This window comes from Dermacentor silvarum, chromosome 8, assembly GCF_013339745.2.
Source record: "Dermacentor silvarum isolate Dsil-2018 chromosome 8, BIME_Dsil_1.4, whole genome shotgun sequence".
Lineage (NCBI taxonomy): Eukaryota > Metazoa > Arthropoda > Arachnida > Ixodida > Ixodidae > Dermacentor > Dermacentor silvarum.
The window spans coordinates 45,298,595-45,313,307 of record NC_051161.1 but is presented as its reverse complement, the minus strand read 5'-3'; the positions used below and the strand labels follow the sequence as shown (position 1 = coordinate 45,313,307).

Here is a 14,713-nt window from a genome sequence, read left to right as displayed (position 1 = left end):
GTACATCAAGGTCACGCTCAAATTCTGCCGAGTCGCTGAGACTCGGCAGCTTCGGAAAGTTGTCGAGTCACTGCGGTCACCTCAGCTCATGATTTCAGCTTGCGCGGTCATCAAATCACGACGTGGGACGAACGCGAGTTGTCGGATCAGCCGTTCGACGATGTAAACAAAGGGACCGACGCCCCAACAGCACCGTAGGCCTAAATGCCCCATATTTAGTATCGTAACGATTGCTTTCATTGGGTGATCACACGGGGAATCGTAAAGCACTTTATTCGCGCAACGATTCGGTTACATAGCAGGGCTAATATGTGCCGAATGTAAAACAGCTGGCGTCCCAGATGGCCGCTGGCCTCTCATCGAGCGTCCAATATGGCGGCCCAGCCCTAGCAACAACGGCGACCAGGAAATATATTTCTGTGTGCAAGCAAGCAAATGTGAACAAACGACAACTACAGCATTTCGCAGTCATTGCAAAGTAACGCTATTTGTTCGTTAACAATGCGAGGGCACGTCCAGGCCGTACTCCTCGGGACGAAGTTGTAAACACCCCGTCCACGTAGGCAGCTCCAAAACCGGCTCTCGCAAGCCATCAAAACGTCCGTCACGGATTTAAAGAAAAATAAAGACAGCGACTCAATTTAAGCATTTATTAACAGTCAAAAGAATTCGAATTAACGGGAATCCAGGAGAAAAATAACGTCGGTTCAGGACCGGCTTACTTCAGAACTCCGGTGAAACAGCCTCGGCAGATTCCGCATAGGGAGCGTCGGTCGCAGCGGTGCGGCGGGCGTCTGCTACGGAAGGGAGCAGACGACAAAGGCCTTTCTCTCCACGGGACGCGTCTCGCATCGCCCCACCGGCCCTGACGTCAACTTCCGGAGAGAGCAGCCAATCCCGTCGACGGGCAGGTTGTTTTTTCGACAGCGGGAGCTCCCGATTGGTGCGAGCGCTACGTCATCAGTGACGTCGTGAGCAAGGAGGGCTCGGCGACGCCGGCCGCATAAATACGAGCAGCACGGTGCGCCGCGTTCAGTCGTACGCCTTGTAACGGACACCAAAGGTGGCGGCTCTGCCGTCTTTCGCGTTGTAACCCACCTGCCAAAAAAATAAGCGAAAATATATGTACATTAGCCGTAACCTCAGTCGAGCCGTCCAAGTGTATCTGTGTGCACCCCGAGTCATCGTCGTCGTTGTGGCTGTTGTGTGATTGTTTGCGCCTGGTGAGTCGTCGTCTCCCTGTGATCTCCGTAGTGAGCGTCGTCAGCTGGTCCCTGCGCCGCAGCGATCGCCATATTGGATAGTCAGCGCTAGGCCTACCGCTACAAGCGAGTCGCTTGCCCCGGCCGAAGGAGGTCCGTGGTGGAATCAAAGTGGCTCGTGCTCGGTTACCGGTCAAAGTGTGCTCCCCACCTCGCTGTTGGCTTGCCCAAGGCTGGACTCGAAGCTCATCATGAGACTGGAGATCCGAAGTGCGTCCGACTTCCTCATGAATATTCTTCGGCTCGGTCGGAACCTGGATTCCCGACTGCTCGACGTGTTCCGAGGAACCTTAGAGGACTTGTTGCGGCACCACTACCAGCACCACTGGTTTCCCGAGAAGCCGTCTAAGGGCTCGGGCTACCGCTGCATCCGAATCAACCACAAGATGGACCCGATCCTGGCCAAGGCTGGCCGCGCCTGCGGCCTCCAAGAAGCTAGTCTGCGCGAGCTCCTCCCCAACGAGCTGACGCTCTGGGTTGACCCGCGCGAGGTCTCGTACCGCATCGGCGAGAACGGCTCCATCTGCGTGCTCTACGACGGCGGTCACCATGCGTCCATCAGCAGCAGCAGCAGCACCAGTAGCGCGAGCAGCCACAGCGTTGTCGGCAACAACAACCACTACTCGCTGCTCACCAACTCGCCGCAGGGCGCGCTCTCCTACCACCACCAGCACAACAATCACCTGAACAACCACCACCACCATCATCACTACTCGGGCTACGAGCGGATCGCGGCGCGGCCCGTGGGCTGCAAGGGTTCGTGGGACGCCGACCCGCGGAACATCAACTTCGAGCCCATGGCCACGTACGTGTCGAGCTAAGAGCGCTTCTCCTATGTGTGACAAGAGACAGACTGCCAAAATGTTCGCGCTTCAGTGCGTTTGAGGGTTGGGGCCGGTGGGCTGCGTTAGGCGCAGCCACGCCGACGCCGCCACTCCGCGCTTCCGATGGTTGATGACGCCGCCTCCCGTGTGATACCCGTCGGCTCCTCGGCTCCCGGCGCCGCGATCGGACGGCCTGCGGACTCGTCGGCGAGCCTGTGGTGTGTGCGTGCGCCAAGTTTGGTTGGAAAGAAAGCCGCCGGTTCTCGATTACCTCCGCAGCGTCGCTATCGCCGGGCAGCGACTGCGGGCGCTGTGGAGCGCACCGGTGCGGTCGCTACCCGTACGGGCCTGCGTGGTGTGTAAAAAAAAAAAAATTCGTGCCGTGTTCGTCGTTCAGTGCGAGACCACCGGCGGCTTTCTTCTTGTCTTGCGACTTCGCGCAACGCCATCCCTCGTCGGCGACTCCGAAAACACCGCCGTACGACTGCGGTAGCCGGAGTCGAGGAGCACGGCTGTTTGCGAGGGTGATCGTCGTCGGATCGGTTCGAGTGCGCCCCGTCAACCAACTTGACCATCAGTTCCGGTGACGGGGCGCCTTGCGCAGTGGTGGTCAGCCCGCCTCCCAACCTAGCGCCTCCTTCGCTTGGCCAGGGCGGGAGGTATGGTACAATGTGATCTCGTTAAAAAGCAAACACAAACTTTTTTTATTTTGTTCTTTTAGAAGAAGGCCCCTCTTTGATGTTATTATTATTTTTTTTTTGAGACTTGTAAACCCCGTCGTCGTAGTTGATGCGTGCTTCACCGGAGAAGAAAAAAGACTTTGACTCTTGAAAGAGGCACCAACTACGGCGACGTGAGGTAAGCTTCGTCCCGTCAACGTCTCCACCCAGTGTTTACGGTTTATTTTTTAGTTTTTATTTAAGTGAACGCGCTAAGAAAAAGAAGTGCTCTTCCTGTCCTTCTCACCCCCAGTTTTTTATATATAATTATGTATATGTGTGTATAGTAATGACAGCCACTACATGAGAAGGTAAAAAACAAACTTTCGTAGCGGCCGAGAGACGATAAAAACAAACTCGTTATAGGCGATTGTACAAAACGAAGCGAAATGCCAACAAAAATACCCCACACAAAGAGTTTCGAGAGTCAGGGGGCAAAAGTGACGTGTTTGAAAGGCAACGACAGACTGCTGTTTGGAATGTGTATATCACTGTCTCTCTCAAAGTCAGAGCAATCACGTTTTTTGTGTGTTCGTGTGTACACAACCTGGAAGTACAAGTTTTTTCAGGGACCATTGCCCCCGAAACGCCCATATTTTTTTCTTCAGAGGAAAAACATCAAAGAGAATGCGCAGAAACAGAGAGGGAAAAAAAAAACTGGAAAAAAAAATCTTCGCAAAGTCCGCAAAGCAGCATTGATAAATATAGATACATGGAAATGGAATATTGTCAATAAGCAAAGTATGTATACTGTATAGGCCAAGTCGGGCGAGGTGTCCTAAAAGTTAAAAGGAGTCGAAATTGTAATAGTAATAATAATTATACACAAGCCTAGCCGGTCAGTCAAGCTCTTTCGAAGGTCCCTTTTGTAACCGACTTTATTTCTTGTGGCTGCTGCCCGAGTTCAAGAAATTACACTGGATGTTATAAAAAAAAAGCCCTCCAACATATTGGAAGATCCTCGCTTGTTTTTAAGTAATTCGAAAAAAATAAAATAAAACTCGTTATTGTGCTGCTATGTTTTTAAATTGGGGTGGGCGAGAGAGTGTTCCGCATTTGTCTCTGTATAACGCTTTTTTTTTTCTTCGTATTTTTTTAATGGCCTCAATTTTTTTTTCCATTTATCGATTGTCCCCCGAGTAACTCTTCGCCGACACCACTGTTAGTTACTCTTACCAACCACTGTGATCGCTGCCGCTACAGCCATCATTATTACGTCGTCGTCGTCTCACTGCGGTTATTGAAAAAACGACACACACATACACCCTATCACATTCTGTTTGTTCAGTCTGTGCAAAAGAAAACGTAACTCGGTTTTGTAACTGGTCACTGAATTTGTTTTTTCGCAGAGTATTTTTTCGATTGCAGCAGCGTCTTCAACGAGATGCTGAAGTATTACTGCCCTGCCTAACTGTTACTTATGTATAGCTTTCTTTACTATTATTACTTTTAGCCTGGCCCCATGCCTGTCTGTGCTAATCTGAGATCGGATATTTACCGGTGACTATAAGGAAGTCAGTGTCTTCATGGTTGGGTTCTGTCGTGGCGATTCTGCGCCGAGCGTTTTGATAGGCTTCGTAAAGAATTGGCGAGATGGCTTTAGTGGCTTCTCTGAATCAGACTGTCCACTTATGCAATCTTTTCTTAATTCTATGCGATCCCTTTTGTTTTTTTTTTTACACGCTCGATCAGGATGCAGCAGCAGTACCCAGCCTCGAAAAAAGTGTGTTGGAATCGTGTTTTTTTCTACGCAGTGTTTTGTAAAGAAGCCATCTGTTGTTGTGTTTTCTTTTATTTCTTCGTGCTCGATCCCTGTACATTGTTTTGTCATTCTGAACTCCCAAAATGGTCTCTTCGCAAGCCTATCTCCGGTGATCACTCCACTCGCATGATGACCAGTCCCAAAACACAGAAATTGGCTCTTAGTTATGTTTTCTTTCTGTCTTCCTTGCCATGTGATTCTTCTGTATAATTTCTTTTCTTTCGAGAGAACACAAAAAATGATAAAAATTGTATAAATGAGCGAAAGTGAGAAGAAATGTCTTAACAAACGTGATTGATGAGAGTTCTCGAAACACATTGTTGTTCTTTATTTTTTATCGCGCATTATTTACAAAGCCACATGCTCATCAACCACAAACACCACACACATCGTGCGTCGTCGTCAACCCTCGTATGACTGAAACTGCATTTTGCCAGTTTGTCTTGTAAAGATTCATTTTTCTTCTTATTTTTTTCTCTCTGTCTTGTAAAAAGGAAAGCTGTATAAAGGCATTATGTAAATGTACAGTCGTACAACTATAGGAGATTTTTTTGTACAGTAAATAAATCTCGTGGATGCATTGAACGTGCGGGTGTTCTCTTTTCGATGGGCCACTCCTGCTCAGCTGCTCAGAGAAATGCACTCAAACACTGGGCTTTTCAAACCGTGGCTCACAAATCAACACCCCTGGCCCCGTACTGACTTATTTCAGTGATCTTTGCTTTATTTTCTCCTTCGAAGTGGTGAACACACAGTGTTGGTTCGAAACTATTGCTGTCATGCAACTGTGGATATACAGCGAAGACATTGTGAGGCTTGCTCGTCGCTAGAGGATACATTACTGCGGATATATGAATCAGAAGCCTTGAGGATATCGATAAGTGATGCAACATAAAATGGATAACATACTAGACAAGTAAGTATCGCTCAGGTTTGCTTCGAACTATAAACCGTAGTTAACCTGAGCGTTTGTTATTCTGTTCTTCTGTTTTTTCTTCTAAGCATGCGTAATGGTGAAGAAAAAAATCTGAAAACGGGGGTCGTATTCAAGACTTCATCGGAAACTGAGGGCAAGATGCCTTAAAAATGTTTGCGAATGTAAAGTGAGTGGTGCAGAACTAAGTGAGTACTAGCGGTTCGCGCTATAAAGGCGACAAGTCACCTTTTACCACGTTTTACGATGCAAGTGCCGGGGAACGTCGTGTCTACACAGGGAAAATGTCGATTGATTATGGTGATCATTTTTGATGTTATCCCTCTTGAAACGGGGTGGCAACATATAGTCGCCTAGAATGTGCGAGCTAATCTTATACTACACCTATAGCGGTCTAGCACTTTGCTTATCTCTCTATCTAATTAAAGAGATATTAGCGAGATAAGAAAACCCGGGCCCATCTCTTCCCTGTTTTCTTATGACGACACGCACATGCTGCCACGTTGAAATTGTTATCCTTTTCTCCATGGTTACTTACATGCATGGCAGACAACACTTCTCGCACTGCCTGCGTTCGCGACCAAAAAAGTAGAGCGTCACATACAAAAGAGAGAAACGGGAATGCGTTACGTAACTCGATGCGGCGTCATCGTCATACTCCAAGTCGCAATATATGAGGCGATTATCGCATCGACGAATACGTTGCAGATTTGAACATACTCGTACTACGGAACTAGCGGAGTGACACGTTTTTGTGTGAACAGTTTTCGCAGCTTCCACAGCACACGTCTGCACTCTCGAACATAGTGCGTTAGGTACTGGAAGCACAAAGGTACAAAAGCAGTGCGTAATTTGACGTAACGCTAGCTTCACGAGGTGTGTTTGCAGTATACGAAGAAGTTATGCCGAAGAAAGCCGTGGCAGATCCGAAACCACCGTGAAACGACTGGAGAGATACACATCTGCGACGCGACCGCACTGCTTCCGCAGCGAAACTCTACGTCGCGGCATCCTATGTGCGAATAACGAGGCGCCCTTGTTCTTTTGGTTCAGGAATTGGAGGCCGATCATGCGAACTTGAATGACTGGAAGCCTGCAGAACGCCTAAAAAAAATATTGTACGAGCGGGCTCCTTAAATCGTAGAGACAGTGCAAGTGCGCCAGAACAATTAGTTTGGTAATGCTCTATTATGACGGGCGCCTGAACGGTATAGTCGAGTCCTCGAAACTTGGAACAAGAAAAACACAACAATCCAGGATGGCAACACAAACGCAACCAGAGTGGGCAATGCTACGAGTACTGCATTATCGCCAGTGTACTTGTGTGTCTGAGTACGCAACACATGTACGGAATGCACCTTATTGAACGAGCTCAATATCGCACATACAAAAGCTATTTTGGAAGTTTACACCTTAACTCGGGCTTTACTGAAAGGAGACCAGTACCTATATTTCGAATGCAAAGCCCAAACGTTTACGTTTACGTTCCCGTATGCTTCAAAACTTTTTTTTTATTATTTTGCACGGAGGCAACCGCATCATGGAAGGTTCCAGAATCCGTTTTCTTTGCTTTATATGCGTTTTTTTTTTTTTTTATTGTTTCAGAAGCAGCAGCTGCGACATATCTGTACTCAATTCAGTCCACTAACTTTTCCGGAGGATCTATAGGTGGCTGTGCGTCGACATTTATAATCGTAACAACCTCGTGCCTTGGATTTACGCGAAGCGTTGCTGGAACGCTGCTATTGCTCAAAAGCTGCAACATTGACGGTAAATTAATTTCGTCGAAAAATTATGGCTAATCAGCTCAACGAAAGAAAAGCAGATAAGTAAAACAAAATCCTGCAGATAAATATTCTAGGCCACCAATCTGGTGACGTCGCAATAAAACCTGCAGCTGCGTTCTCTCTTCTTTTTTTTTTTTTCTTTTTTTTTTTCAATAATTGCATGAAATCTGTCGGTGGTGTCGCCGCACTATCGATGACGTTGCAGCTGCTCAAGGCCACCGACATTCAAAAAAATAAATAAAAAAACTATGTGTCTTGTCTCTCGGCTGCCGACAAAAACGCAGGGCTCATCAAATAGCCGAAGCGAGCGCTTTTGTTCAGTGCTAATAATGCTCATTGCGATTATGGTAGGGTCGTCCCCCTTTGATAACAACCGCATCCGCCTGTGGCACATTTTCCACGATAAGGCGATCGAAAGGGCTTTGACGTCACGAAACCTGGTACCACCTATCTCCGCGTGCATCTTGCGAAAGCATTAAGACGATCTCCTGGTTGCGAACGAATATCCAACGTGTATTGCAGGAGCGCGAGAAAGTATGGTCGGTCACGAAGATCGCATTATCGATCCCACAAATTGGAATTCGGCGCACGCGACGGTCCGCAATGGGAACGCACTGCCCTCTGGTTTCATCGTACTGAAACAATGCCATCTGTACAAAAGCGTAGATCGATGCAGAACCTACGTGGTGTCGAAACCAGAGTGGTGGCTGAAAAAATATAAAGATCATCGAAAAGGAGTACTGTGTACTAAGAACAGAACGTGAACTTGTCTCAGCCAAGCTGGCCGACGGGGTCGACTGGGGGAACCATATCTTTGTCATCATATGAAAGGCGGGTTAGTCGTCCTCTGTGGGTTACCTTGAAGCAGTAGCGCACCCAGGATCTCTGCCAGGGGGGGGTTGACAGTTTGCCAATGCCATCTAAACAGCACTAATTTCGATTTCTTCACGGGAAATTGTAAAAAAAATGCGCTTTTTGCGAGTGTGCAGACGATTGCGCGTCTTACATCTTAATTGCAGTACTCAAATGCGTAAGGAAAGAAAAGGGGTTAAAGAAAAGGGGGGGTTAAGTCGGCCTCAGGGGGGGGTTCCAACCCCCGAATCCCCCCCCGTCGGTGCGCCAATGCCTTGAAGTGCATGGTTAGTGAAGTGGGGCGTCAGCTACACAGTGTGGAGGCAACCTTCCTTCGCAATCTGGCATAAAAATAAAGAAAAAATGAGATTTACGAGTCCTCTCGTCACTCATTTTCGTACGAGTCCTCTCGTAACTACTCGTGTAGTGTTAGTTCCATGCAGGATGAGCTTTCACCGTGCGTGACAAAAGCACATGCACTTATAATGTCGTGGGCCCGCACGTAGAAAACAGAATACGTACACCCGTGAGCAAAAGTATACGGACCACAGGGTCGCCGAAAAAACGGAATTTCTTCGTGATTAACAAGCATGAGTAAGTACACTGAAGAGTTTGCCAAGCCAAGTTTGGACTGCAGTCCTCAATTTGAAGTTGTGTTCACAGGCGAAAAAAAAAAAAAATCGGCTTTATCGCGCAACCCCTGGTTCGTATACTTTTGCTCACGGGTGTGCATACGCGATAGGTTTACGTGAATCCGACAACGGGGCCAGTCGGGCCGTGTAATGATGTCTTGGGGGTTCATGGAAACGCCAGTGTATGCGTCGGACCGCGGAAGCGTGTTTGTACTGGTTAAGCTCTCGACAAAAAAAAGGAAATAGTGCGTCGCATACTGGAAGCGCAAATGTGCACAGACAACACGTGATCTGACGCAACCTTAGCCTTATTCCGTTGAAAGCGTTGCCGAACGAAAGAAACTTGCACTGCGAAATGCGCGGAGTGATACTTCTATGGTCGCACTACTTGGCGTAGTTTGCGCTCTGCATCGCCTGCTAAGTATGAAGCGGAGTATATATATCGTTGCAATAGTCGTGACTGCATGTCTGAGTAACGCAAGGCGGAGCGCCGAATCCCGCAGTGCCGTCCTGGATCAGTTGTGGTGCACGAGAACAATCGGGAAAAGCGAGAGGCTGGATTTATCGTCAGTATAATAACCAAACGAAGCCAAAATTTCTCTATTTCAATTTATGTTTCATTGAGAAAAGTGAATTTCATCATCTGTTGGCTTGATTTCTAGACGCTCGTCTAGAGTTGCAGTGGCCCAGACACAAGTACAAGTTTCACCCCGAGACTAGAAGACAGTTGGGAAATAGGAAAAAAAGAAAGAAAGAAACAATACAGACCGCAGCTGTTTACGCACACCGCGTGCTTCCATGTGCCTGGAATCCACACAATGTGTGCCTGGGGCTTTTCCAGAGCTGTGGCAAGTGACAAATGCGATTCTATCCGCGAGTGGGGATTTCGTATAACGCGAACGACTGAGAGACGCCGCGCAGGTTCCAGGATTCATTGTTCGATCGAACGATTTTAATGTCCTCGAATATACTACGCACTTGGGGTTGATCAGGGGTCTTGTGGCGGAGGGCACCCGATTTATTCCAGTCGCGAGTGCTTCAACGTTTGTCGAAATGTCAGTAGAGTGGCATTCTGCGTTTCTCCCCATTATATTGCGACTGGAAGTCAAGCCCGCAACAGTATACATTTTTCTTTCTTTTTTTTTTTTTTGCTGATTTTTGGTACAGATGATTTTCTATTAAAAGGCTATAAAAGCGCAGTGAACGTGGCGTTTGTGCAGACGAGTTCCTAGGCGAGACTGACATACTTTGCCGCTTATAACTTGAGCTTCAGAATACTAATTAACAAACATGTATTAATTATCTGTTTATTAGTGCTTAAAGGGACAGTTGGTTAAATGGCAAATTTGAAGGCAGTCATATTTTAATGCACCTTCATTAAATAAACAAAAAAAACCTCGAAGGTCGCACCTCAGTCGAGATACTTATAATCGAATTTCAACGGTAAATCCAGGCAATATCGAAACCGAGCGCCGCGGCAACGCAGATAAGCCGGCCCCGCCATCATATCAGACCGAAACGCCCCGTTACGACAAGCGCGAGGAAGTTGGAAACCGAGCGTATCGGCCAGTCGCGACAGCGACTGATAAGGCACGCTTTGCCTGCCAAGCTATGTGCGTCCGTCTCTCGGGTCAGGATTCTCCGCGGATTTGCCCATCATTCAAAACATCAGCAGAAAATCTTTGTCGCAGAATCTTTGAATGTTACAACTGTCGGAGTTTTGTGATAAGCGCTTTACGGTATCTCGTATACGGTTACCGGTCGTAGTACGAGGATGTCGCCGGAGCCGACGTTTCGGCAAGTAAGCTTGACTTCATCGCGACAAGTCCACTTGTCGAAACTTTGGCTCTACAGCGACATTCCTTGCTCGACGTCTGTTAATCACTTCAAGTCTCCACCTTCCTGTGAACTTCTGTCTCATTCAAACTTACACGGTTGCGCATATTGTACGGTTTACTGGGCAACAAAAGCGTCTGCACTTGTTGCAGCACATACCTAAACAACGAAACATAAAATACCCGCCGTGGTTGCTTAATGGTGCTGGGCTGCTGAGCACGAGATTGCGGGATGCACGGCGGCGGCATTTGGATGGGGACGAAATGCGAAAACACCCGTGTACTTAGATTTAGATGCACGTTAAAGAACCCCAGGTGGTGCAAATTATTCCGGAGTGCCTCGCTACGGCGTGCCTCATAATCAGATCGGTATCTCGGCACGTGGAACCCCAAATTATTTTAATCATAAAAAATGTTCTGGAAACTGTCCAGTTTTGCAATTACGACGCTTTTACGGGGGCGCGCGACACGCACATGCACACACAGCGTTTTGGCATGGGGAGAAAGCGGGGAAGTATAAAAAATATTTAAAAAACTGTCAAGAACAATTGTCAGACCGATATATACGGGAAAGAGAAAACAAAAAGAATATCCCACATCTGTCCACAAAAGAGCACGATTCCAGCGGCACTGTTAGTTTCGAACAAGCATTTCTCTTAACCAGCGTTCTTATTTTTCCCATCTGGTGTCCTGGCCGGCCGTTTTACGGGAACCAGTGCGCGCACACACAACACAAGGGGCCTGCCTCGACCTGTCTCTGTACACCGCCACCCCGCAACACAACAGCCTAGCCGCCAGTCAGAGGGCCGGGCTGGCGTCATCGCGCCGCAGCAGCAGGCGCCATCGCGGGCAGCGCCGAACGAGGCGCACACACGGCTCAGCGGATTGCGTTTTCCGCCCCACGCGGCCGACCAAAGCAGTCGTCTCTCGAAATGAAACTAGGCCGGCCGCTCGGAGCCGCCAAGGGAAGAAGAGTAGAAGTAAAGAAAGAAAAAAAAAAAGCAAGCGAAAAAAAGTAAACGGAGCGAGGAACAGGCGCAGAAAAAGAACTCGACATAAATGCCGGCCCCGCTGCCTGCGCTGTTTTCTGCCTCTGCCGCTTGCTGACTTCGCTGCTGCTGCCCTTCCCGACACAACGGTGGCAGGAGCATTCAATAGCTAGCTCGTTCGTTTTGTGTGTGTGTGAGAGAGAGAGATAGAGAGGGAGGGGGGGTAGGGATCTGGTAGGCTCAGCGGGCAGCCCCACGGGCCCTGCCTTTCCTGGCGAAGGAACTTTCACAAAAGGACAGCGTTTGAGCGGAGGAACCGGTCATCGTGCGATTGCTGTGCAATGGGTGATAGTCGCCGCCGCCCGACCTGTCTGGCAGACGGTCCCTCTTCCTCCGTGAAGCGAAAAAATTCCGTGACCCTCACAAAAGAAAAGGTTGTGAGCGAGCATTGATAGATAGGCTGGCAGTAAACACACACACACACACACACACACACTGAGAGAGCGAAAGTTTTCTTTCTGTACTGACAGCAATGCCAGTGTAAGGCCAAATTACAGAATCGTGAGCCGCCTGGGTGCTTCTACGCTATCTAATCTTCCGGCGTTCTCTTCCTGATATCCGAGACTCGTCGGGACATCCGGCTAAACATTTCATCAAGCAATGTCGTAACGCCGATTCATTTCGTTCCTGCTGTACTTCGAACTGCACGTGAGATCACTGGTTAAAAGATTCAAGACCTAGCTTCCTCTCGTCCCCACCTTCTGAACTACTGCGAATCGGGTCGGTTCTCGTCAGAACACCCAAGTTAGGAAGCGTTAGGCTCGGTACGTTTCAGGGAAATAAAACGCCTGGGAAAGTTGAAAACACACACACACACACACACACACACACACACACACACACACACACACACACACACACACACACACACACACACACACACACACACACACACGCGCGCGCGCACACGCACACGCACGCGCACACGCACACACACACACACACACACACACACACACACACAAACGAGGGCTGATGGCTCTACTTTTGTGCAAGACAATCACGGCACCCGCGGTAACAGATGTCCCTTGTCGATGCCATACTGAGAACGCCGAAGCTAAGCAGCAGTTGTTTATTGGGTTCGTTCTTGGAAGGCAAACCACCGGGGACACACGCCTAGTGGTAATCAGAGCTTTTCAATCATACCGGATTGCGAAACCTGCCATATAGGGACCGTGATTGAGAATCCGGACACAGTGATTGGCAAAAGGCGTGGGAGGGGTCCGATGATTTTCGCGCGGCGTGTTGACAACAAAACTAAGTAAAAAGGGACACTCTCCCAGCATTGCAGCAACACAGAGAAAGTAGATGCGCAAACACTGTTCAATAAGAATTTTTTTTTAAATCCGGATTTGTCATTTCGAGGACATTTAGTATATATAGGCGATAGACGATGACACATCCAAGAGAAGTTTACCGCGCATTAGGCGCACGGTAAAGACTCTTAGGTGGTCAAAATTAATCCGTAGTTCCCCACGCGTGCCATCGTAATAATCCGATTGTGGTTACGTTATTTATATTCCGTGGGTTTATTGTGGCTTTTGCAATAAATTACATATACAATCGCTCCAGAGCGTCATCAGTGTAATTTTCGAGAGGCGCAAAATTGAGCATGTTGTTAAGGCGTGACGACAAACGCCACCGAGATCACATTTAGTGAACACTGGAGGAACGCTGGCGAATTGGTGTGCGAAGTTAAATGCACGGGGATGAAATACAGATTTCGTTAAAAAAAAATCCTTTAGTATAAGCGCTCGAAAGCTTTAAATGATCATTTTACGCTATGTTTCTCAGTGTCCCGAGGGAACTGCACGCATTAGGCGAACTTCCCATTTAACATAAATAAGGGGCATGTTGTGGGTTGTGCCTAGGTGAAATTCAAAGTTCTTGGGGTAATTACGGCCTGCACAATAAATTGCATATTTAGGCGCCACTAAGCGTATATAATTCAGTTTTTCGCGCGGTGCCAAATGCTGCACGCAGCCCTGGCATATAACTACAATTGCCACCAAAATCACATTTAGCGAGAGTGGGGGTACATCTATGGCAAATCTCTGTGCGCGGTTAAATGTGCGTAGATCGAACACTGCCTTGCAAAAAATGTCTTAATTCAAGTGTTTTAAGGTGCCATACTACCGCTATCTGCAGTATTTTGCGGAGTCTTTAAACAAATGTACGACGCATCAACTTCAAGTTCGGTGAACATAGGAGTAATGTCACGTTTAATGTATTCCGAAACTTTCACGTTCCTGGCTTAACTTGAAGTGTTGCAAATAATTACTGATCTCTCGTTCTTTCCCTACTTTCACGTGTCATAAAAGGGCTCGCATTTGGCTTCTCCGGTGTACTCGGTGAAGCAGCACACCTTGCATTTGGCGAAAATAAGGGGCATGCATGGCTTAAGCTATTGTAGCGAGAGTCAAGTTAGTGGGTTAATGGCGGCCTTTGCAATAAAAATACGTATGCAAGTGCTCCAGAGTTTTGTATTTTATAGGTGCGGCGAAATATTGAGGGCAAAGTGGGCGTAAATACAAATGCCACCAAGATCAAATGATGAAAATGGTGCTGATAACCATGACAAATCTGTATGCGAACTTGAATGCCCGTGGATCAAATAGAGCGTTTGCGAAAAAATCATTACGCAAGTGTTAGAATGTGCCACGCCGCGGTTATCAGCTACGTTTCCCAATGACCCGAGAGAACTCTGCGTTACGCTAACTGTATATTCAGTCAAAATGGGGGCCATCTTAAGTGCAATGCGTCGCGAAATTTTCACGTTTCTTGCTCAATTAGGAGCGTTATAGACATTTATTGAACCGTTGTTTTTTACGGAAGGAAGGAAGGAAAGAGTGGAGAAGGAAAGGCGGGGAGGTTAACCAGTTCAGCACAACCGGTTTGCTACCCTACACATTGGAGCGGGATGAGGGGGTTGTTCTTACGGGTTATTCTATGCGTTATACGAGCTTCTCCGCGGCTGTATCCTCATTGAAACAAACCATCGAGGTACCTTGTTTACGTTTGGTGAATGTAAGGATCAGGTAATATAGGTTACCTAGA

At 47.8% G+C, this 14,713-nt stretch overlaps 1 protein-coding gene across 1 annotated transcript; it reads left to right on the top strand.

The window, feature by feature from the left end:
* Positions 1 to 1,044: 1,044 nt before the first annotated feature.
* On the top strand, positions 1,045 to 5,152 carry LOC119461134 (protein BTG2). The gene has a single exon (XM_037722339.2). It carries the CDS (start codon positions 1,454 to 1,456, stop codon positions 2,081 to 2,083), a length of 630 nt encoding a protein of 209 aa, XP_037578267.1. The 5' UTR covers positions 1,045 to 1,453; the 3' UTR covers positions 2,084 to 5,152.
* The last annotated feature ends 9,561 nt before the right edge of the window (positions 5,153 to 14,713 follow it).